This window comes from Phyllostomus hastatus, unplaced genomic scaffold, assembly GCF_019186645.2.
Source record: "Phyllostomus hastatus isolate PE091 unplaced genomic scaffold, TTU_PhHast_1.1 phas_contig_17, whole genome shotgun sequence".
Classification (NCBI taxonomy): Eukaryota; Metazoa; Chordata; class Mammalia; order Chiroptera; family Phyllostomidae; genus Phyllostomus; species Phyllostomus hastatus.
Window position 1 is genome coordinate 27,884,475 of NW_025333664.1, and position 26,506 is coordinate 27,910,980.

The 26,506-nt window shown below is 40.3% G+C and overlaps 1 protein-coding gene across 1 annotated transcript in view; it reads right to left on the reverse strand.

The window, feature by feature from the left end:
* Positions 1-8,827: 8,827 nt before the first annotated feature.
* The window catches only part of TMX4 (thioredoxin related transmembrane protein 4), a 42,520-nt gene continuing 24,841 nt past the window's right edge, over positions 8,828-26,506 (reverse strand). The window contains exons 6-8 of the mRNA XM_045832999.1: positions 18,041-18,142; positions 14,957-15,020; positions 8,828-13,476 (exon numbers count right to left, since the gene is read on the reverse strand). Of these exons, the coding sequence (XP_045688955.1) occupies positions 13,115-13,476; positions 14,957-15,020; positions 18,041-18,142 (528 nt within the window). The 3' untranslated portion in view covers positions 8,828-13,114. The remainder of the gene's footprint in view (positions 13,477-14,956; positions 15,021-18,040; positions 18,143-26,506) is intronic.

A 26,506-nucleotide genomic window follows, 5' to 3' on the forward strand; every position in this document is an offset into this window, starting at 1 on the left:
ACTCTCTGACTTCTGTAATTGCCAGCTCACAGCCAAGCTTATTGCTTCCATCCTTTCCCCACAGCTTCCAATGGGATTATTGTGAAGCAAATTCTAGACATCACATCATTTTAGGTATCTCTAAAAGATAAAGGCTTTAAAAAAACGTAGTTACAATACAATTATCATACCTAAAATTTAACAACCTTTTCTTTAAATGAGCAAGTATTCATTTATTATTTAAATTGCAATTTACTGATGAGTCATTTTCTGGTTCTGAACAGCACTTCTTAGTCAAAGAGGCAGAGTTCCTAGGACCCTGTTCATCTCTGCTGTGCTATTTGAAGATGCATCTTCAGGGATATCTTGCTTTTATGCAATGGCTACACTTCCAAAATATTGAGCTCGGTGAAATTTTAGAAATCAAACACTTGTCCAAATGTACCACAATGAATTACTACTTAAAGAAAACCAGCAGCAAATAATTTTGAATGGGCATCTCACATGAATGTGTTTGTATATCTAGATTTTGAGGCGTCAGCTCTTCTAAAATGAGCCACACCTTCACTGTTGATCTCCTTTATGAGAATTCTTAAAGGATGACTGTATTTCAAAAACACAAGCAATAACTAGAATTACAGTCTCTAAATTGCTCTACAAGGCCATGAAAGTAAGAGGCATTCACTTAACATGTTAGGTCTGCCTTGGACACCAATAGGACGTACTCTGGAATTAAGAGATGGAACGGCCTTCACTATTCATACATAAGAACTGTCTTAAGTCAGCCTGAGCAAAGAAGAATGTAGGTCTCTGGAGAGACTTTTACCTATAAAATTAAATTCATACAGGAAAACAAACAAACAAATAAACATCAATCATTGCATACTCTTTCTTGGGAACCTATGGTGACCTAGGGAAGGAGGAGGGTGGAGAGAAAATTCTTCTTGTGCTGGATTTGCTTTCTCTACATCTTCAAGGCTAATTTACTTCTGGGAAAACAGAAAGAATTGAATGGAATTAATATAACTAACATGGGAACTCATTATAACATATTTCATTCAAATGTAAAACTTGCTGGAAGAAAACATTTTATTTCTAGTTTTAGACTGAAGACTCAAAGTGTCAAACTTAAGGAGAGACAAAAAAGGGGGAAATGGATAAGGAAGCTGTGGGCAAAAATTAATAGAGGGAAAAAATTCCATCAGCTGTAATGTTTTCTTTCATTGCAGTGGGACAGTATATTAATTTTTGAGTAATTGATGATGCCCCATAGCAAGGAATAGCATAGCTGTGTCCCACTTGTTCCTTTGCTCTCCTCCGTACCCCTAGACCTTATCATTGTAAATTTAGAACAGTCAGGTGGAGAGGGGAAAAAGTAAAAGATAAAAAAGATTTGCAGCAGAAAAAGGATGAGATTTGTTTGTGAAAAGAGAAAAAAAATGAGGCATGGAAGAAAAAGGGAAGAAGGAAAAAACATATCCAGAGTCCAGGGGAAAGTTTGTGGGGAAAAGAATGGAGAAAGAAATAGAAGGTAAAAAGTACCCATGAAAAAATTATAAGAAAATAAAATAAATCAAGCATAGCTTTTAAGAAATGTCAGTCTAGACAATGAGTTGGACTTTCCTTAGTATCTTTCTAGAGAGAGAATTAATTGCTTATAAGTCTAGTTCCTGGGCTGAGTTGTATTGACTGGAAGGGCTGAACCATGTAGAGCCACTGAATTAAGATGAGTCACATTTTGGGAGTGAATCTCCAAGTCTTTGGATTTATGATAAGATATGCACCTTGAATTAAATTGTCCCGAGTCAATAGTGCATTTTGGCATGAAGGCCAGAGTCTTGGAACAATGAAACAAAGAGTGGGTTCTTGAATTAACTCCAGAAAGTCAGGCATTGCTGAAATGAAAACTGTAATTGGAAGTAGGAGAAAGAAAAATAGTTCCAACTTGGAAATCAGACTTTTGAAGTAAATAGAATATATTCAGTTGAGATTGTCTTTAAAACAAAACAAAAAAATTGCCTTGTGAAATTGCAAACTGGACACTAATCTTAAGAGAGATTCCAAGACCATCTAACTTCTTAAAAATTATATCCTGTTCTCAACCGAAGGAGCGGGCCTGTGTCAATCCTGCTTGGAGCAGTCAAAGGCTGCTGCCTTGCTCCACTGGTGGGGAACAGGTTCATTCCAGGGAGATCTGGCTGCTGCCATGGACGTCAACTGGAAACATACTTTGGAACCACTGGAACAGGATAATAGCTCCCAGAAACTTGAGATTTGTGCTAATACCATGCCAGAAAAAAGGCCAAATCAAAAAACCTTGAGTTGTGACTTAAGCATTCCACCAAAATGATAACAATGCACCTCCTTATCATGCCAGCATCCAGCATTCTACACCAGGGGTGACTTATGAAGTCAAAACTAGAAAAGTTGTCATTAATGTTATGGTTTTGACAGAATGTGTCCAGAAGAAGTAAGTGGCTAGAAGAATTACTAAAGTGAACCGTCTGCCAGGGGTGAGGAGGCTTGGCAAATCTATTGATTGGAGTAGGTAGGTGAGTGAGCCAAGGTTTGCTGGGTTTTAATCCCGAATCAAGAGCTTCATGAATTTTCACTATCGACGAAGCAGACCTAGGCTGAGGCATTTAAAGAATAGATTGCAATGGATTTAGGACCAGCTGGCCTTAATGGGGCTCACACAAGAGACCTTGATCAGACTGGAGTGATAGCAAGGATATTCCATCTTACCCAGGTTTTCTTAGGTGAGCATAAACAACATGCAAATCTCAAATAGAGACCCCCAAGAGACAGTTTTTATTGCGGACAGGGCACAAATTTGCTTCTAGTCCAGGTAGGTTTCCTGTGATGGGAGATTTGAAAGAACCCAGCATGGGTGAGTGCTTGTAGAGGACACCTGGGGGACTAGACGGGCCAGCATTGGCTTCTGTTGTGGAAAAGAGGAGCATCTAGTGGTAGCCTCTACTTCAAGGGTGTCTGTCAGATGAACCATCTTTCGTTGTATGAGGAATGGGGACTAGAGGAGAGGAGTAGAGATTCTTGGTGAGGGAAGGGATTAAGTACTAAGTCTGATCTGTTGGCCATCAGAGAGTTTTCCCATTCTCTGCCTTCAATGTTTGTGGAAAGGACAATGCTGAATTTTGGCAGAGACAACTGAACCTGGCAGGGATTTTGATCTGCCCAGAATAAACTAGAGAAGTTGGGGGCTGCAAATGGAAAGTGTAATAGGTGCAAAGGCCCAATTTCTTTTGACACCTGGGTATTCATGGCCTCTCTCTCCCCTCACCTCCCAATCAAGGAAAACTATGGCAATGTCACTTTGGCATTTTCTACTTTTCTGGAACTCTGTGGCTTAACTGTGCAGTGAAAAGGTCCTTATCAGCCAAGATGGGGTATCTGTATCAGAAAGGAACTTTCTCCAGGAAAGGTAAAAGTTGAGAGAAAGTAGGGAAGAGCCACACAGAGGGAGAAACAGTTCACACTCTGGGGAAAATATTGAGAGTTTTTCAGGGATAGACTAATGAATAAAAGAGGGGATAAAGCTGGCTTGAAAAGAGATGGCTTTTGGTGCTAAAAGAGTCAGAGAATGAAAGGAATATAAGGAAATTAATGTTTCCTTTTGATTGTTAGATTATGGGCTTTGAGTGCAACAAACCACAGAGACTGGGCTATAGAGCCCCAGGATTCACCTAGACCACAGAATCCTGTCTCGTAGAAAAGTAAAAGGGGCAAGAGAACATACTATTCAACTTAATAACTCAATCACTACCCATTTACTTCCTCCCAGCATTTACGCTTGCTTCCAGAATCACATCAATCTAACTTTAGGAGCTGAATAGTCAAGGCTGAGCTGTGGGGCCCTGTCTGACATGGCCACCGACCAGCAGTGACCACAGAATGCTGCAGATGGTTCATCAACACGTGAGAAAAACATACACAGAGACAGCCAGGTCCTGTGGGGAAGTAAGAACGGAATGGCCACTCTCTCTAGTGGGGAGTGCACCGTTCCCCCGCCGGGGCAGCTTTTTATTGGGTTTGTTTGCATAAGAATTCAGGTAAAGCTCAGTACTCATTGCCGGGAAGTAAGGATCCAACAATAGATAACAAGGAAGTCTGAGGGCCTATTTTGAGTCAGGGTCAAAGAGCTGTAAAACTTTGAGGAACAAACTTACTTCTTCCTTGGACCCTTATCATTCAACTGAGAGCATTCTAAACAAAGCAGGTTTCACAGGATTTTGCATATTCTTTCTTAGGCCTGATCACCCAGGAACCCACCCTTTTCAGCACAGAGGTGCACCACCCTGTCATTGTTTCAGGCTTAGGTGGAGCAAGGGAAGTAAGGCAACCAAGAGATAAGGAGATTTTCTCCCAGACAATGAGGACTCAGGCTATGTCAAAGCCGAGGCGTAAGGGTCCATTACCCCTTTTTGCTGTAGCCCCCAAAGTCCTTTCTTGGGGGCCTCTCAAGTGATTGTGCCTGTCTTAGGTCGTTACTGCCTTGGGGAATCTTACCCGTCATTGGCTAACCGACCAAGCATTGGGGGCCAGTTATAGATGAGGCAAAAGGAGCAGAAGCGGTGCTCCTGCCAGGGAGATAAGCTTTTCTCTCCTTGCTGGCTTATAGTCCAAGGTCATTCCCTCAGCCTTAGCCTTGGCGGGGGTTACAGCTTCTGATACCAGGCAGGGCGGTTCCCAACACCTGTCTACTTCTGGATCATCCTTTCTTTCTAGTGTGAGCCCTTTCAGAGACCCAACCCAATCAAGGGGTTTCCACAGGCCCTCCCTTCCTTAGCCAGTCGTTGTCTCCTCAGGCAAAGCTTTCAAGAGCATCACCCAGACTCTGTAACACACTCTTGCCCCTACTCTTAGGAACAGCAATTGCCCTCAGGAGAAAAGCAGCCCAACACCAGGAGCTCATTCCTAACCTTTCCAGCCTTCTAGACCCTGGCCTGGTGACCTGGTAATCCATTACACATGCATCTTTTAAACTCTGGTGCCTTCAAGAACTTCAGCATTGGATGTGGATTTCCCTTGCCACTCCCATGGTCAAGGTGAGCCACAGAGAAGCTAGGTAACTTGACTGACTTGACACCAGTGGAAAGTGCAGCACCTAGGATGCAACCTCAGGAGGATCTGCTCTAGTGTCTGTTTTCTCAAGTTTCTGCCCCTCACTGATATATGTTGCTTTCTGGTGATCAAAGAACAAATCTTTTTAAAACCTAAGGAATATATTTCTAACACTCCAGTATTTCGACCAAAGATTCATATTAGTAATGTAGTCCTGGGAATGTTTCATTATCAGAAGATAATGGGCCAGCCCCAAACTAGAAATACTACATGTTTGTCAGTTCATTCTGGAGAATGAACAAACAATGTGATATTTATTTCATTCAATGAAATTCTATACAGCAATAGAAAGGATGAACTGAAAATACATCATTCTGAGGAAAGAAGTACCGTATTCTACTGTGTTTTATGTTCAGTCCTTTATGTTTTTAATAAATTTTGAAAGTTTAAAGTTTTTTAAAAATCTCACAATATTATTTCAAGGATCAGGGCAAATCTAATCCTGCTGTCTGATGGATAGTTTCTGTGTGTAATTTGTGATTTTGTATTGTGAGTTCATCTTAGTGGGGCTGCATCTATAGGAATCTTTATGCCAGGTTGAGGGTGTTTTCAATAGCAGTTAGTTCTGTGCTGAATTCTGCTAGTTGACCCCCCTTTTCCATTAGCATTTTTATGAGTATTTCTTGGTTTGAAGACTGTGAAGCTAGTGTAAATTCAAACTTCACTTTGTGTAAGGTCAGGCCCATATGTTTTCTCAGGAAAGTCTAGTTTTTCAGCACAAAGACAGGCCAAGACAGATGAGCTTTCTTAGAGTCTCCACGTGCTGGTGAGAGATTTTTGTTTTGTTTCACTGAGGACATAGCTGGGAATTTTATGCAATTCAGTTCCCACACCCCACCTTGCTACAGTCAAAACCTTACGTCCTATACCTACACGGCCAGTGAAACCCACACTGTCTGGTGACCTAGGGCAGCAGCAATCCACCACCTCCACCCCTGGGGCAGCCCCAGGGCCAGCTCATCTTCACTTGCCTCATGGTTGTTGGCTCTTGTGTATTTTGCTTTCTTTTGTGGTCAGCTCTGCCTTTAAAAAAAATGTCAGTTGCACATTCGCCAACATTTCTAGTGTTTGTAGTGGGAGAGATTTCCAATTTTCTGCTCCACGATATTGGCTGTTAAATAAGTTTTAGAAGTGTTGAAGTCCTCCTTGGAGATTCATATCATTGGCCTGCTGAAAGGTCAATAATTTAACCCTTTTCGGAAAAATGTACATTAAGACCTCTCTTGACTTGGGTTTACCCTAAATTTGTTTGCATATTATAAATTAGGCAGCTCTCCTTGCTCAAGAACAGTTGGGAACCTTTCCTGAGGCCTCTGCTCTAACTGGTCTCTAGGATAGTGTGTAGCCACGGGGAGGGGCCTTATCTTTCTGCTGCAGCACGAAAGCAGGCCTGCAGTCTTAAATGCCAACACTACTTATATATGTCAAAAAGCATGGAAGAAAAAGAAATTGCCCTATTTTATGCCATTTAAAAGGACAGTTTGCTCTGCTAAGAGGTACCGCTTATGTTTCCGAACAGTAGAAAAAACTCTCTGAGGGAGGGTCAAATGACTTGCTGCTAGAGCTTAACCACATGGCTTTGCCCACAGCTGGTTCCCATTTATGGAGCAGTTGGTGATACGAGAAGTTTAGAATACTCTGCACAATATTGTTATTAGTCAAAATAACAAATAGTCAATAGTCAACCCATAACCTGCTAGTTTCTAATGCTATTTATTAGGTTGAGACTCATGCTTAGAATTTACTGCACAGAGAGTTTGAAGGATAGTCCTATAGAATAACAACTCTTTAATTTTGTGAGCTTAGCAGTTCGTCCCTTTGGGGCACAAATGTGGTCTGGGTTTGGGATAGTAGAGACCCTATCGTCTCTACTCTAGTAACTATAATAATTTTAGGAATTCTCCTTGCAAGCCCTCCAGTAACAACAGAACACAAGGAATTCTGATGGCTTAAATCTTTCCCAAGGGTAATTCTTCAATTAATGTGATCAATCAGATGTCCATTAACTAGAATCACACTTAAGGAGATATATGGAGTCTGTAAATTAATGATTTCAATATACACTGATTTCAAAGGTGTTAAAATGGGAGATAAAGCTCATGCAAAGCTTAAGTTAAAAGAAATAAGAAAAAAACGATGCCTCCATCACTCCCCCATACAAGAGGGAAATGCGGCTCAGAATCTACCCCTGATGGCTCCACAAAGCAGCTCCCATTGGGATAAGCACCCGTCCTGTTTCTCCACGTGTGTTCTGGAAGGTTGCTCGTGTGCATCCGAGGGCTCCGGAAGCCGTCCCTGCCACCACAGTTCTTAATCCTGCCCTCCTGGTTACACATTACCACCTCAGCCCTCAGCCCAGATCCGATTTCTTTTTCATAAACTCACACAGCATCTCTTCAGCTTTCCATTTGGAACTCTTATCCCACTTATTAATGTCCAACCTCCCAAGTAGCATAATTCCCATGAGAACACACTGTCACAGTTTGAAAACTCTGGAAACCTGCAGACCAACACTGGTCAATTCCGGAAGGAAGACCACCAGCACTGGGTCTGTGGGGTGTATTTTCTCTCCTGCCATGTGGGTGTTCATACTACTATTCCTCAGTTTATGCTTGGGAGGCACTCAGTTTACAAAGGTAGGTAAGATGAAGTCATTGTGGCCGAGATGATGGATCCCAGCCTCCCTTTCCATCAGCTGTGGCCCTGTCACTAAGTCCCTTCACAGGAAATATGACCAGGAATGGTGCATGTGTGTCTTTTGGCAGCCTACCCTTAAAACCTCCCAGGAATGCTGTGCCACACACTTTCCCCTTTTGACTGGTTGGGATGAAAGTGACCACAGCCACCTTTGACGCCATGTGTTAGAGGACAAAGCCTCCCTTGACCTGGGTCCCAGAAAAACCTGCCCAATGCAGAGCCACTTCTACCTAGATGCCTAAGGTGGACTAAGTGAAAATGAAATTCTCGTTCTAAAAGGTCCTGAATTTGAGGAATCTGTTAACCATCTAGCTAGCCTAATATAGTTATCAACCTCAAGAAAGTTCACGTTGTAAGGAAGGCTCCGTTACTGTGCAACATGTTCCAAAGAGCCTTCAAGACTGCGGTAAAGCAGGGGCTCATGTTCCCCAACTCAGTGTCATCGACTGCAACAGCTACAGGTTCGGCTCCCACCAAGGACGGGTGGCCAAGTGCATGTAGGCTGATACTACTTAATGGACATTTTTCACTATATAGACAAGTATGTATTCTGAGCCAGTTTTTCTGAGGGAGGGACTTGGTGATATGGAAATTCTATCATTTTACTACACATCCCCCTACTTTTTTTCAAGTGAAAAATTTCATGTCTTATATTAGTCCCCAAGTGTGTCTGCAAGAGCCACCTCATCTCCACTGTGCTTTTCCACTGCTGTAGCGACGGGAAGGGTTAGATGCAGACGAGTCTTCAGAATGCCCTAGGAAGCGCGGTCAGGCCCGTGTCTTGAAGCCCACTTGCCATCTGCTCCAACCCTGGCACCCCCAGACCTCAGGACAGAGGGAGACCTGAGTGGTGAGTGCAGTTTCTAGACAGACAATGGGCTGTGACAAGGAGCCCCCTGATGGTTCTTCTTTGGTTGTGTGGCCTTTCCAGACCAGCCAAAGGCACACGGTCTGGGTTTCACCAAGCCAAGCAGGGAAGAAAAAAAATGAACAGACTGGACTGAGGATGGACAGAGGAAAATTAGCTTTATATCAAAGTAATATTTTACAGTGCCTAGGCAAAGGACTTGTGTGAAAATACTTATATAAAAAGCAATAGATTGTTTTGTTCTTACTTAGTTATCATTATACTTAGGTTTTAAGGCAAATGGGAATTTACATAAAGTGAAAACTTACAGGATCAGGGATTATGTACAATTTTGTGATTAGGTTCTTTACAATTCAGGCAATGTACTGCTAGAAACTCCTATCTTGATTCCAGTTGCTGTAGATACTATTTGGGGAAGCAAAGAATACATGGATGATGAGAAAAATAATTATCAATAGTATTGATTAAATAATCAATACTATTACAAAAGAATATAAATAATAAATTTATAACATTGAAATACAAATAAGTATTTTCAGTATAAAACTTGCATTTGCACAACGAAGCTCTTTAGTAACAAATACAATTACACTATATTGGAAACACATCAATGGCACGAGTCACACACATACAATGTAGCAATTCACACGAAACTGGACTGAGAACAAGGCCATGTGCTGGTCTGAAGCTATCACAGGCCTTTCAACTGAACCTCCTGGTTCAGGAAAACTATTTCAAAAGCTGTCATGGGTTCATCTGAATTGATGACACATTTGGTTTTTTCAAGACAAGCTATAATCCTCAAGAGGACTGAAATGTAGGGCTGAGGTAAAGAAATACTAAACAAGGATCTTTTCTGTTGGCACAAAAGATTTAAATACTTTCAAAAATGTTGTTATATTTGATATGGTGGGTATACCACACATTTATAACACTGGTAGAAATAACTCTTCAATACTGAGATAAAGGACAGGTAAATATTGATACATCAGCAAAGCACCAATCTCCTTTATTTCTCTCACTTTGTGCCAATTTAAGGTTATATGCTGCAATCTCAGGAATATTCTACCCTTTTGTGTGTATGGCTCTTTAATGTTTCCCATCCTGTAAAGCAACATACTGGGTCAACTTGCAGGACTCAGTAATAAAACTTCACATGTTAAGTACTTGCCCTGAAGGACATTTTATCATCTACCCCAAAGGTGTTACAGGATGCAGATTCTGCAGGCTTGCACATACCCAAATCACATAGCACCACCGTTGCTATCTACAAGGGGATTTGGCCATAAACAAGTCAAAATTTGGTTTTCTCCAGTGTCAAAAGCCAAACTGGCCAAAGCTTACTTTTTACTACGTAAGTTGGAATTTCTCTACGTAGCGGCCTGTGGCTAGCAGGGGTCCCATGCACGAGATTAGGTTACAAGCATGAGCCGACGCAGCAATCTGAATGAGCCCTGTCCTCACCCACTCAGTGCTTATACTTCAGAGGGAAAGACGTGGGTTGGCTCTGGGTTGCCTTGGTGTGAGATCTCCGAGCAAGTTGGGATAGGGCAGCAGAACTGCCACAAGATGAGGAATAGAAGAAACTACGGGAAAGGCAGCTAAGTTTCTACTTTCCTTCTAATCAATGAAAAGCACCCTGCTACAACTACTCACACACAGAGCAGTGCACTCCCATTTCAAATTCCAGTTGCTTTTGATTAGTTCACCTAATTTTGATTTATACACGGTACTATTTTGTATTTAAATTACTGACATTGCAATGAGAAGAGCATCATAATTTTTTACTCTTTATATCAAAATCGTGTTTCCATGTACTTGACTTCCAGAATCAATGTATTAGCTATAAGAAATATCCTTAAAATTCTACTAAAATATTAAACTAATTTCAAATTATAGTAGATTGACTTTTTCTCTTTAGTCTTACATTGTTGGTACTCAAAGCAAACCTAAACACTACAAACAGAAAAAAATGAAACTGGATGTGTACTTATCAGACCATTTGGTAAAAACCATCTTTTGCCAGGAGGTTAAAAATAGGAAAAATGGTTTTCATAGCCAGGCATTTAAACTTTTAATGAATTTTCTTCTCCAAGATGTTTTTCTCCCCTCCATTTTTTTAAAACTATTGCTGAGGAAGAAAATACATTTTTTAAAATTATATAATTAGGTACTATTTGGGGTCCAACTGGAAATTGGCCTTACATTTCTAAAAAGCCAAAGTAGATTTTATTCCTCATTCCCTCCTCTCTAGTCAAAAATTCCACTTTAAAAACTTATTTTATTATGAGGGAAGGGATATTATACAGAAAAAGCAAGTTGAATCCTTTATTATTCTATAACCCTGAACTTGAACTTAATGACCTTTGAAAACTTGCTTCCACTAGTTGTAAGAGAAAAAAATTCAGTGACAGGAAAGCCCACCCACCTCAGCAATGACCCAGAAAAGCTTCCTGGTATCAGGGAGCTGGAGCTGCCACCATCAGAAGGATGGCACTTCGGATGAAGATGTGACAGAGACCTAGCTGGTGCAATGGAAAGGAAATGAACGAAAGTCAAGATTTTCCAGTCCCTCAGTTCCCTAATGGCCTTGAACTGGAAGTCTTGATGCTATCTTTCTGAGAGAAAAACTACTGGTGACTCTTCTGGGGGTGGGGGGTGGTGGTGGTGTGTGTGTGTGTGTGTGTGTGTGTGTATGTGTGTGTAGGGCAGGGAGGAGGGGGAGGGGCTCCAGCCATCTTATTGAGGGCCTGCGGGAGAGGGTCAAAGTGCTGGGAGGACAATGAGATCTGACATCCTCTGCCCAGCGGGAGCTCCCAGCTTTACAGCCGCAGGAACTGGTCCCCCTTCATGAACCTCACCATGCTGTGGGATGAGACTGTCAGGTAATAGAACTGGAAAGATGAAAAATAACCATCTCCAAAACTGGTTTCTCACAGAATAAAAACTCCCTTTGTGTGAGGTTTGCAACAGGCTCATTCGAGTGCAGGATAGCAAGTTGCAGAGCCTCCTCCTCTCCCCAGGAATCCAGCGTTCAGAGCTCATAAACGGAAAGGGTTACCTAAACAGCCAGGTAAGAGTACACTGCACATTTCTTCTTTAAAATGACAGAAACTTTTGAATTTCATAAACCTGCATTGCTTATTATTCTGTCCAGACCCAAGGGGTATAGAATCAACTTCAGTCATCTCTCATAAGCTGGGAATCTAATTTTATGAATTTATTCTAAAACATAAATCAGGTAAGGCAGAAGTAGATGGATGGATTTTTTTAAAAGAACTTGGGCCCCCTGAGTACTTTTAGCAGATTGAGCATTGAGAGATTTACAGGGATAAAATTCTTTACAAGATTAAGGAAGAAGGAAATGAAACCAAATCTTTCATTTCCAGATATTCACTTTCATTAATTCTTTCAGCAAAAGGACATCGGTGAAGGAAAACCAGAAATGGTTTTTCAGTTATTAAAGTGGTTCAAATCAGGGAACCCCTGGAGACAGAAAGAAAACAACACCGTTCAATTTTCTTCACAAGGCTACCTTGTACTGGCAAGACTTAGGGGACTTCTTGGTTGAAAAAAAAAATAGTGTTAAAAGAATTTTTTTGAAAAAACTTACATTTTGGCAAAAAAACAATAAAACTCTTTCCTGTAAAATCTACTTCCTTTGAATCTCCAAAGGTTACAACACAGCATTTGAGGGGCTCGGCAGTCACAGCTTCGTGGCTGCAGTTCTTGATTACCTGAACCCTGAAGCTGAGCAAACACAGCCAATGTCCACCCGGCTGCGGTCTGCCTCCTCTCGCTGCAGCGGGGTGAAGAGTGTGGGGAACCCACAGGCCTGTGATGGGATCACTGGAAATACCTCAAGGTCAGAAGTAAAGCATGACAAAGGAGATTTAGAGTCGGGGTAACTTCCAAGCTCATTTCTACAATATCCAGGGCCCTCTCAATTTCCATCTCTCCAAAAGGGACACTGTACTACAATGCCTGATGTTTCTTACAGTTTGACAAAAAATACATATTTAATGCAAGAGGAAGCACAGCTTCTGCTGCACTTGAGATGGCGGCTCTGCCATCAGGTGGCTCTGCTTTCACCGCGGGGCCTGCAGCCTCGTCCATGAACGGTGCTCCCGAGGGCTGGAGTCAGCTCCTCAGGTCCAGACTCTCTAGCTCCAAGCAGGTAAACTTGTGCCCATCCCAAGCTCCCAAACATATTCTAACACCACGTATCCGGATTGTCATGCCTGAAAGATTCTCCTTTATATACATTAGGCTTAATGTCATGAGACCACATGACTAGAAATTGTTTTTTTCTTTTTATAAGAGAAGCTTGCTCACTCAGGAAACAATGAGGATTTGGTTTAAATGGAAGACCAGAAGGAAGCTGACATATCCCTCTGCTCTATAGTCTTGTAAATACTGTCTTTAAACCTATGGTCCCTTCTCAGCATGCTGACTTTTGCGCTGCCGCAGGGTGTCTTCCGTTGCCTCCATGTCAGGTGAACGGGGCTGCTCAGGGGCATCTTCCTCAGTCTCCTCAGGTTCCTCCTCCTCCTGGGCCTCCCTCGGAGGCCCCTGGTCCCGGGTGTCACCCCTCTCCTCATCCACACCAGTAGCCAGGTTGTCCTCCTCCTCGTCTTCCTCTGCTTCGTCCTCATCGCCAAAGTCCTCCTTCTCTTCTTCATCATCTACAAGACTGTCCTTGTTTTCTTCTTCGTTTGAGTCATCTTTTTCTTCCTCCGCATCCAGCAACTGGTCGGCCCTATGAGCCTCCTTGGACTTCTGATTCTGCTCTGTAGAGGGAAGAGAGGGGAATGGCCTCTGAATAAGCAATGGTCATTCAGCAATGAAATAACTGGTTTTGCCTGTGAAATAAAAAAGGTGGTGGGCACATGGAGGTTTTCTCCATATTGAAGCTGCTATTACACAGGACAGACCACTGGTTGGCGCCCCAGCCCCGTCCAGGGTCCAGGGCTTCTCCATCCCTCTCAGGAGATTTCACTGACCGTGTTGACTCTGGCAGAGCATGCAGTCAGGGAGGGCAAAGGTCCTGCATGTTTTGTATTCTGTACCTTTTAGAAGGTTCAGTGACCCACTCACTGGTCGTGGTAATCAGTTCACCATGATAGGCTGGGCCAATCAGAGTTCCCCAGCAGTTTTGGCAGAGTCAGAAGGAAAAGCTTTCTCTCTACAGCGATCGCTATTGCTGTTGACAGCCACTCAGTCACATGGAAAGAGAAATCTAACATCCCTTGGGCTGGGCTTGAATCTAGAACCTCCCTGGAGTGTCAGTTATGTGTGCTAATAAATCTTTCTTTTTCTCTCCCTACGTTACTTTAAATTGGCTTTCTGTTACTCTAAGAATTCTGTGGAACATAATATAACTTCTAATTATAGTTATGTTCCACATCACAACATTTCAATCAACGATGGACTGAGTATACATACCAAAGCAGTCCCTTAAGATTATGATGGAGATGAAAATTTCCTATCACAGCCCTCGTGATGCAGCTGCACTGCATTACCTGTGTGTTTGTGGCGATGCTGGTGCAAACAAACCTGCTCTGCTGCTAGCCGTGCAGAAGCGTCACACACAGAGGCTGCAGCGGGCTGTGTCATCTATGCACGTGTAAGTGCTGTCTGTGGTGTCTGCACGAAGGCCAGCTCACACCTAACAATGCATTTCTCATAAGTCTCATAAGTATTCTTGTGCTTCAGTGGTACATTGTTGTACCTATGGAAATCTTGAAGCCTTGAAAACTTCAAAACCAAAAAGAAATATAAGCTTATTTAAACCCTAACATAAAATTCAACCATTACAAAGTCTCATAAAAGTCTTCATGACAAGTTTCAAAAACAGGATTGAAAACATGCAAATTCAGTGCTATTTGGTCTCAGAAACAGTGTGGAACAATACAAAGATTTAAGGATACTTCTTATAAAGCACTTTGAACAGTTATTGGCACACAGTAGAGACTCAATAAATGGGAGTTCCCCTCCCTCCCTTTTCATTCCAGTCTGAATGAAGAAAAAAGGTGTCAACTGACTCATATGCTTAAAGGGGAAGAGAAATTGCCACAGTGAAATATTCCTTAATTTAAGAAAGTGCATTTTTGTTCAAGTCTATCTACAGAACATATTTCAGGGGATTTGGTAGCAGTGGTGGTTTGGTCACCTAGCAAACTGGGGAATGAATGTCCACCACCCACATGAGCACAAAAGGACATAGCACAGAATTCCCAAAACACTGCTGCGTGAGTTTATCGTACTTACCGGGGTGTTCGGACAGATGCCTGGGACCTGGCACACAGAAACATTCTGATATTACCACCAAGACCTGGAAGGGGGGAAATGTGATTTTATAGTGAGTAGACAGGACTTTTATTACCGAGGAACCTCAAAATTAAGACGTATAGGACGCAACCCTCAACTTTGTCGCTCATTGGCTATGTGGCCCAAGAGGCTGCTTAACTGCTCCCTCAGTTGTACTCTCTCTTTAAAAAATGGGTTTGGGCTGGCCTATCATCAAGGTGTGTTTCATGTCCAACAGTGCATAATTCTGTTACAAAGTCTTTCTTTTCAAAAACTGGGAATAGAACTCTGTCATTCTCTCATATTCTCTCAGTTCCAGATCTATTTTCTGGTCCGGAGAGCCATTCCCTCGGAACGTGTCACTTTCTGAGCCACTCAGAATGGCACTGTTTAATAAGGGGGTAGGTAGGGGAACGGTCCCTTCTTCTTCATCTTCCCTTCCAGGCTTTTATTTTCAGGTTTCAGCTTTTACCCGGGGAGGTGCAGACGGACATGCACCTAACTGAGGGGAGCAGATGGATGTACGGCCTTCCGCCGACAGTGACATGCTACAGTGAGAGGCTCTGCTCTAGCCACTGGTCATCAGTGTGTAGAAAAATAATCTACCTAAGCACCAAAATTTCAACAGTGTCTATATCAACTGAGACGGAGACCAGACAATAAAGGCGAAACATTGCTGCCTGTATTTTCCATTGCTTTTCTCCTTGTCCAGTGCTTTGCTATTCTACCCTTCAGAGCAGAGTTACCCTTCAGAGCAGAGTTACCCTTCTAGCAGGAAATGATGCTGCCAGAGTGATTTGATATGTAGACTGCACTTAGGGATCTTTCCATATTGGTTTAAAATCCAAAATATATACTTGATTTCTAACATGTGAAAACAACATTTAGTAAAATATTTCAACCATCACTAGGTTCAATCAAGAAAACAAACAAAAATCAAACTAGCAGTCTTGTTTTACTTCCCATCTTTTAAAATTAGGCACAAATAGGAAACTTAATAGTCAGGCTTATAGGAAACAGTGACTTGGTCAGGAAATTCTTTTCCATGAAATCATCCTGCTGCTCATGTCCACTATACAGGTTAAATGCCAGACACACTCTTAGAGGGAAGGAGAACCTCCAAGGTCAGCAGGGCCCAGCTTCACCTGTCTGCAGGCCTGGGCTCTACTTTGCACCCCAGGCCATGGTGAAGATGACACAGTGCACTCACCTGCACACCTGGAGACCTCACACAAGACAAAAATTCTAGTGATGTGTGTTTTAACACATGTTATAGCTGCAGAAAAGGCATTTTAAGTAGAGATATGTGTATGCTACTCTATGAAAATGTATTAAACAATTTGAATCTATTACTATTTTAAAATTATTTTGTTTAAAAAAGTTTTCTTCCCAACTTCTTTTTCCCCCCAACTTCTTATAAAGAAGTAATGTATCACTTAATCACTTGAACAGTCTTGAATCAACTCTCTTCTTCCTTTGGGTCAAGCCTCTAATAACCTTCCTACACTGATTATTTGAATCTAAGTTTCCAAATGAACATAGGGCATAAGCAGGCCTGATGTTATTCTTGAGCTTAAATTCAACCTCAAAGATAAAATTTAAAACTCTTTACGCAGAGAAGACTTCTCAATGGTCTTGCAATAGGCTCACACTCAACCTACAATCCCCATAACTCCAGCTCAGAATCTTCTAGGATCCCATGCTGTTCCCCCTACAAGAACCTCCTACTTGTGTGGCTCCAGAACACACCGCAAGAAAAACCTACCACTAGACAAGTAGATGGGAGAAGCACATTTGCATCCAAAGTCAAATTTATATAGAGAGTCAAATCCTTTTAGGCTAGAGCATTAGAGACATGTTAATAGCAGTAAGATTAATGCATCAGAACAAAGTGTTCCTAGGACCTAACGAATGACATCTAAGCCCTGCCCCCACCCATGAGGTTAGTTAGCATCAGCAGTCAAATCTCAAATATAAACCAGAATAAGAAGTAAGCGCATTCATGGCAAAGTAAAATTGAGCCTCCTTGGCTCCCTGGACTTTGTCACAAGAACTTAGAACTTGCTATAGAGACAACTGCTAGTATTTTAATCTTATTTTTAAAAAGACTTTGCTAAAGAGCCAAAATTCATTATAAAATGTAAAGACAGACTTTTAAGATATCCTTAACTAAAAGTCTGTCCTTTTAATATAAATTTTTACTAATCATTACTTACTCCCATCAAATAGCGTTTAGAAGCTATGTGATTAATATGTAGTATAAGGGCTTTTAAAATTTATATTAATTAGTTTAAAGCTCAATCAAATTGATCAAGTGTAGGCAGAGAGAAACATTAAAAAATTACTATCAGAGAAAAACATGCCAAAACACTGTAAAGGTTGCCTTTACAGTTAAATAAATAAATGTATTACTCCAACTCTTCCTAAAATATCTAAAGAGGAAATACAAGATACTGACTAGACACTGATTGTCATACTCAAAGAAGACATAGTGATGTGCTTTGCATCTTACTTTTTTTTTCACAATATGGACTGTGTTTTTTATCAACATTATCTTATAAAGTCCACCTTGGGAAAACCAGCATGTATGCATTAAGTAGCTGGCCAGGATTAGAGGTTCAAGTGGAAGACATGAACAGGAAAAAACCATCTCACCTACTCAAGGAATAAAACCACAGCCTTGGCCTTCACACCGCAGTGCTCCCGTCAAGTGGCAATGCGTGCGATCACAGCTGATGGGGCTGTCTCGGAAACTATCAATTAAAGTACGATCTCTCTTTCTTATTCCATCACTGCTTATATTTTGGTCAGCACACATCTTCATAATATTTAAGGGACAGGATTAGGAGTAATGATTTTATGATTTTTCCATTATATCTCAAATTACCATTGAAAGCAAATCAACAAGCAAATACTACCTAACTGCTTAGATTACACACAGAGTTATATTTGTTTATGTGCTTTTTCTTTCTTGGCTGCTCTGTAGTTTTTCATGAAACCCATTTGACTTTAAAGACAGGAAAAGAGATTGACAGTTTCTCTTACCAGACCCATGAGAAGGCCAAGGATCAAGGTGGCTATGATGAAAAAGACATAAGAACACCAAGCAGGAATTCCAAGGGTCACTGTGAAATAGTTGTGAAGATGCTGTAATCACAAGAAAAAAAATTACTTATAATAAGGACCAAAAATGTTTAAATCTACTTCTTTAGCTGTAACTCAAGTCTGCAAATTGTTTCCACATATAAGAACTCCCACAAAGGTGATCCTGTTGTTTATGCCTTTATGATTCTTCAAGAAGTAGTCAAACTTTACAACACTGAGATTCTGAGAGTAATACTCAAGGTTATACCGAGTGTGAGTTATATTTCTTTGGAGTTCATGACCTGATAGAACTCTGGTAGAAGTGGGCACCAGAGTGCCTTCTTCCATGATGATAGGTTTTTTAGTCACTCTCTGCTAATAATTATATATTCCTCAATTTTTTACTCATAATTTGGCACACATAAAAAATTAAACTTCTTGGGCCTTCACCAATTTTTAAGTAGAACTAAGTATACTACTTACAGAGTATCAACATTTAAATGTCTCCATACTTCCTTTGTTTAGTTGGACACTGATTTCTGTATCCCTACCCATCCGGAACAACTCTCCTAAATCACCATAAAAGCTAAAATGTAGTATTAGACAGAAGGTTTTCCCAGATTATTCATTCCAAGGAAATGAGACTTCACCAGGCTTTGAGTAGAGTATACATCCTTTTACGCTTACTATTCCTTGGAACTCTATTTGATACCAAAAATCAAAAAAGAATGAAGAGATACAATCTGAGCTAGAAATTATTTCCATGCTAAAATTACACAGAAATTACAGATATGAACTGGTAGTTTGGAGTCCAAGCCCACATACATGTGGACATGCAGGAGCCATGCTTCCTCATGATGCTAGTCATCATTGGTTTTAGGTCCTTACTGCTTCAAAAATAGTCATTCACTACAATCCCAGCAATTACTAGGTAATTTAGCAATGAGGTAGCTAAAAATGAGTGCAAACCCTATTTTAATTTAATGTTGTATTTCTCAAAATCTAAGATACTCAAGTATCTCCCATTGGTTTCTCAGTTCATAAATGTCAATACAATGAAATAATATATGTCATCCTGGCTTAAGTCTGAATGATAAACAAATAAAAAAGCTTATTGAACTAATCTAGAAAAATCTGAGATCTCTTCTCTCCAATTTCTTATTCAGTTGAATACACAGACCTAAAGACAGCAAGTATTTTAAACGCTGACACATAATCAAAGTGTTTAATAAATAATTGTTAGGTAAGTAAAAGACACTAGCAAATCTTCAAACTATTCACAGGAAATGCAAACAACCTCGATCTGTAAAACTGTCATTTGTCCTCTGTTGCCTATATTGGTCATGAATCTCTGTTCAGCCAGGGCAACTATTTATTAAGAATAATCCAGCCCTGGCTGGTATGGCTCAGTGGGCTGAGTGCCGGCTTGTGAACTGAAAGATCTCAGGTTCAAGTCCTGGTCAGGGTACATGCCTGGGTTGAGGGCCAGGTTCCCAATTGGGAGCATGCTGAGAGGAGGCAACATAAATATTGGGATATTAAAATGTTGTTTTATTCAAATCCTTTTCAACAAAAGTTCTTAAATGTACTGCACTAGTCCCTCCTTCAGAAAATTCTATGTACTGAACACAGTCTATGCTTTTCTTGATGACTCAGTGCTGTCATCAGGGTTAATCTCTGAAATGTGCCGAAGAATTAGGAGACCGAGAAAGCCAGTCAGCCTTTGTGCTGACCCATGGATGTAAGAATTCTGGAGCTTGCTGTATAAATAATATCTGCCCACTTGCCTTACTCATATGATTGGAATGAGTAATGCACAGTTTTCAGTCCTTCTAGACAGGATCTTTGCCTTTCCTGTAAAATAAATGATTTACGTAAGCCTCAAGAAACTTTCTATTTTCTAGAATGCAGTAAATGATTTGCCTTTGCATCATTTACATTCTGACTCACATTTCTTAGCACAGTCAAAATACTCTCCACTTCAATGTTCTTATATCAACTTATACTTTAAAGTATTTGTTTGAGCTTCTTAGAGAAACCCTGATAGAACTGTGGTAGAATGTGGTCTTTTTGGTGATTATTACTGAAGTCTCATTAATCAAGTTCTATTTTCATAACTTCAGACATAAATCTTTATCTATTTACTTTATCTGACTCCACAATGGTTTTAGAGTGCCTTAAGGGTGTTAAGGTTCTTGCCCTGACTGGGTAGTTCAGTTGATTAGAGCATCATCCTGATATAAAAAGGCTGTGGGTTCCATCCCTGGTCAGGGCACATACAAGAATCTACAAATGAATGCATAAGTAAGTGGAACGACAAATTGTTGTTTCTCTTTTTCCTTCAAGAAAAAACTTGTAAATTAAAAATCAGTAAATTAAAAAAATTTGTTTAAAGAGTGTTAGGGTTCTTGGGTATAGGTACTTGATATATATATATATATAGTTTTATATATATACATAGAAATAAATATGTGTGTGTGTGCATATAATCTCCAAGCAATCTGAATCAAAACTGATCTAATTCAGTTTGAGATTTCTGTGTTTCTGTTTCTTTAATTGCCAGGCAATGATAGCTTTCACTTGTGGAAAACACTGATCCTTGTTGAATACTATATACGCTCACACAAGCATCCTACTCTGTGTCCTTAAAATATACAAAAATGTTGCCTGATGGGCCTGATACCTTGTATTGTCATCAATGACTGAGTTAGAGCCAACTGGGGCTACACAGAGATTTCAGTAAGAAGACTGAGTGAAGATACCATTAAAGAATACATAAGGACATTCCAACCAGCGGTCAGATGAATAAGGAATGGAGGCAGGCCAACATTCCTTGGATCCATTCACGGATCAAAGGTAGAGCCTTCCCTCACCCAAGGAGGCCAGGACTGCCTCTAAAACCCGAACTACTGAACCACTGCAGGTCCGATTAGGTATTGCCCACGGCACCCACCCATCCCGCTCAGTGCAGTCTCATTCAGACCTGGCATGGCCCAGAAGGGCAGAGAACCTTTTGAATTTATATCCCACCTATGTCACAGGATATGCTCTGAGGAGTTTGGGGACAAGCCCTATATACTTCTCAGACACAGATCCTAATCCTCAAACTACAATCTCTGTGTGGCAGCAGCTCAGAGAGACTTCTCCAGAGATGGCCTAGAGGTCACTTCCCCATCCATGTCACACCCTCCTCAACGTGGGAACCGAGACACACCCTTGCAGCCCCCCTCAGCACTGAGAGATCTATCAGTGGATGTGTACCATCTCACCTTCATATTGTTCTAGATATTGGGTACGAGAACCCCCATGCCCAAAAAAAAGCAGTAAGAGAAAAGGTGCCACTATCTATTGATAAAATACAGGGGATATTTTAGAAATTTAAAATATACTCTTACTATTCTCCAGTCTAAATACTCATGGCCTTTAATTCTCATCATGCGACATTTACAAAGCATTAGATCTCCTCCATCACACAGATTATCCTCCCAAAGATGCAGTGCAGCTTATTATAGCTAAAATTCCCCATGCGCCTGCACCAAAAAGTAACACTGAAAAGAGTTAAGGTACTGTATTAGCTCAGTGAGCAGCACACAGTCACCAAATCAAATAATATCTAAATATATTCAAATGCTAAACCTAGTTAGCAAAAGTACACATTGTAAACTGCTATAGAACCCAATTTTAATACTGCTATCAGATTTTGTTAAAAAATAAATAAAAGCAAAATAGTCCTTTATGCCTAATCAGAGTGGAAAAATAAAATAATGATGACAATAGTGATTGGCTATAACTAACAAAAGCAGTTATCAAGTACGTACTAGGTGCCAGGTTCTATGCTAAGCATTCAGTGTTCTAGCAACAACAGTTTATACAGGAAAAACAAATGGGTTCAGAGACATACACACAAAGTGGAAAAGAGAAAAGACAATGCTTCCCTGCATCACCGTACACAACTGCAAAGAGAGACCAGAAGACAGGAAGACTACAAAGTCTCTCCAAACATTGGCCACAGACAAAACCTCAACCCAGATCCCTGACCCTGACTGTGGCGCCACTTCTGACAGTGGTGCTCCCAAGGTCAGTCTTCTGCCCATCACTCTCATGACATTACTCCCACCTCATGCTGTCCTTTAAACTAACATTTTTCATCAAGTTGAGTCACCTTTTTAAAGCTGAATGCAATTTAAAGAATACTGCTACTATAAATAGGAAGCCAGTATCAGCTCTGTATCTAGAAGACATCCACTGAGAGAGTCCCCTAGCTGTCCATCTTCCAGGCTTCAGTGACTCCGGTGAGGCAGGTAGATGTCAAGACTATACATGAGGACAGGTATTATAGCTAAAGTAACAGTGACTTCTTCTGTGTCCATATAAAAACTAGAATACATAGGGGAGTACCATCATGACTAGGATGGGAAAACAATCTGAATATTGGTGATGGAAAAAACACTTGAGATAATCTATCCTTCCCCAACATTGTGGTACAAATTACCTATCAAGGATCCCAAGGATTCCAGCTGACAGCAGGAAGTTCACAGGATCTGGCTTATAAACTATTCAAAGGACTTCCTCACCTCAAGGGTATACCCAAGCAAGAACATATGGGAGGCTGGAGTAGACTTAGGAAAGCCAAATGCAGAATCAGACGAATCCCCTGGGTTCACAGGTACTCGGCTGTGTGGATGTGTGTCTCTTCACCACATGATCCTGACATCCAATCCTGAAGAGCAGCTTTCATTTCCAAAACACCAGGCCCAGCAAGCATGGCTTCACTCCTAACTCCTCAGGCAGAAACTCAAGGAGTTTAAGGAATCATTAAGCCAGTGGGCTTTGGTCTTAAAGATAGTGCTCATTTTTGTTTTATCTTTTTCACACAGAAAATTAGAAATGCAGAGAAAGATAAGAATGTTTTTAAAGAAATCAGCCATAATTCCAATATTAGTGATAGCCATTATTGATACCTGATGTATCTCTCTAGGTGTTTTCCTGCATACAAATAAAAACTTTATATAAACATAACACTATACATACTGTTTTATCATCACACTGCTGAATAATATGCAATTTTCTCCATGGAAGTATTTATATTAACCAACTATCCATCCAGAGGCGACTTTTGCTGTGGACAGCCTGACACCCGGGCTAAAAGAGATTGAGGATGGGCATCAGCAACTGTGCCTCACTGGCATTAGCCACTCTCTTTCCTTCTTCCATGTTTTTACCTTCTTCTCGAAGACTTTTTCCTCTTTTATTTCTAGCTCTATTTTCTCTCTCAGTCTCTCCTTCCCCCATCACATGCTGTGTTTCTTCTATTCACTGTTAACCTGGTTGCACTACAGTTTTTTTTACTGTCTAGACATGAGTTAAAAACAGATTATATTCCCCACAATCATACATTCAGCCCTGATGAAAGGATCTTGAGCAAGGAAGAAGAGCCAGTTAAATAAGCTACCTGAGTTGGCTGGGTGGTCAGCCAGGACTGTCTCAGTAAGTGGTTCTATAAGAGCAACATGTTAAGACTGCACCTAACGGTTAAAGTATTGGGTTGGCCACAAGGTCTGTTTAGTTTTCTCTGCAAAATAAAAGACACATTTTTCATTCTCACCAACCACTTTATTGATTTGGGTATTTTGAGTATGTCAGCCATCTCCTGTGTAGTAGAACATTGCTTGTTCTTCATTAATGTCTTGATTTGAGCACTATCAACTTCAATGGTCTACCCGACTGTGGAGTATCGTCCAGCAAGAAATCTCCAGCATGAAACTTAGCAAAACACTTTGACCATGTCCGATCAGTCACAAAACCTTCTCCATACACTGCACAAATCTTTTTTGTATGTTTCAGTTGCGTTTTTACCTTTCTTGAATAACAAAGCATAACATGCCAAAGATGTTGCATATCTTTCATATTCAATATCAAAATGGCTACACAAAAATTCACTAATCTTGGTACCTTTTTTTAAATGTGCACTGTTATGACAGCTGTCACAAACCACCTAACAAAATTGTTTCAAATGAAGTTAAAGAAAACTAAGTGCTACTAGAGCCATCATACAGAAAAATACAAACAAACTTTTTAGCCAACCCAATGGAAACCAGAGACCAACATGTAGCCAAGGACTGGATCCTACCAGGCCAGAAATTCTTACTCTCTGCAAACAAACAACTGGGCTAAAATCTAGAAACACAGGTGGTGTGAGCCCTTCCCAGAAATTTCATGAAAGGCTAGGAACTTGTTTTTAAAAAACAAAGAAACCAAAAAAATTGCTAAGCTGCTTGGGCAAGCTATATGATGACACAGAGGATATACCAGATTTCTATTACAGATTTTTAAGGTAACATATATACACATGAGAAGATCAAAATTATCTACAAACCTACCTTTTATGTTCTTTTAGTCAGGTGCACTCCCCCCTCCACACACACACAATCTACAGTCAGAGCAAATGTATTAGTGATCCCAATAAATGGACTAAATGGACTAAACCGATCAGTTAGAAGAATTAATTCTTGATACATACTTTCTACAAGACTCACTCATACAACAACAAAAAGATTGGCAGGGGAAAAAACATCCAGGCAAATGCTAACCAAAAAGAAAAAAAGTATGGTTTTAACATTAGATAAAAGCAACTTTATGAAATGTAAAATGAAAAGTTTTGTGTGTCAAATTTATAGTTTATCTTATAAAACTGTCTTTTTGTTCCTTTTTAAATATGTGTAAAAACATTCTAAATATACATATAAACATCATATATACCCTACTTGTCAATAACAAAACTGAGTATCTTAATTGGTTACTCAGAGATGGGTCATATTCTCTTCTCCAAATGGCCTTTCTCTGCAGCCCAGTGCATCCACACAGAATCCATCCACGCTGTCCATGGCTGGGCACTGCACATATACAATGATAAAACCACTTTTCCTGGCCTTGATGTGACAATGCACATTGTAATCATTTGCCTAATCTAATAAAAAATTTTAACTTCTTGCTTAATTTTTTGTTTATCCAAGTACTAAATGCCAAGTCATATGTGATCAGGGCAATCATTTCTCTGATTACTATGTTTGAATGTAAAACACTTTAACCATGTGTGAAAGCCATGACTAACTTCTACCTAAAGTGCACATTAACCCATGGAACAAAATTCATCTCTTGACCTGCACTTATCACAGGTTATATGCTAAGACCATGTCTCAGTGATTGCTGACATCCATGCATTATAATTATCCTATTAAATTGGACATTTTAAGGCTTAGGCTCTCAGGTGGCTGCAAGGATAAATGTATGACTCTGTCAACCTTTAGTACCAACATATTGCAAAACACAGAATCCCTTACTCTCAATTCCCAGTTGTAAATTCATAAATCTCAGCCCTTGAATAAACTTCTCATCATTATTAAGAAAAGAGTAAAAGGAAACCATATGAAACTTATACTATCTGGAGAGGAAAAAGACCAGTTATTGTTTAATGTAACATCCAATTACAAAAATAAAAACAAAAACCAGTTAACAAATTTTGACCAGAAACAACTGTACCCAAGTGACCAATTTAGCTTCAGTTGTTAAAAAAAAAAATCCTGAAGTTGGCATTCTATCTCACAACACAGAAAACAAAATATAACTAAGAAACTGGGATACAAAATGTTACTCAATTTCCCTCGGCATCCTTGTATCTCAATGTGCAGGAGACACAGTCAAGGAGAATTCATGAGCTCCTTGAATATTAAGTTCCAAGTGTGACACCCTGACCTACATTCATAGCATAGGAAAGACAAACAGAGGAACTCATTTCTGCAGATTTGGAATACTTGAAGGATATGTTTAATTCCACAGCAACAGTGTTAAATCTAGCTGGATTTAGCCCACTTTACATAAAAAGAAGCACAAGATTTTGTGACATTCAAGGTTATGTAATTGTCCAAACTTTTAACCTAAATAACAGTTCGAATTCACTGAAATGATTCAGTGAAATGATATAATCACATATAGCAGGGGTGTCCTAACTTTTTCTTGAAGGGCCCAAGTAAATACTGTTGGCTTTTCGGCCACATGGTCTGTCACAACTAATCAAGTTTACCATTGTAGAATGAAAACAATCATAGACAATAGGTGATAAAATGAACATGGCTATATTCCAATAAAACTTTATTTACAAAAACAGGTGGCCAGCCCTCTAGCTATAGTTGACATACAGAACACTTTCAGGCTTAGATGATCTTTGATCTGTAGAGATTATGACAACGGGAATATAAGAAGAAGCAAAACCACATAACCCTCATTCAGCTTTGACAGAGATTCATCACTGATCTACGAAAATATAACTCTGACACAGCAGTTAGTGGTCGTGTTTATTTTATGCCTTTTTACACAAAGAGACATTTTTGCTGGGGACCCCTTGTGAGAGTAGTTGTGTGGCTTCAGAAA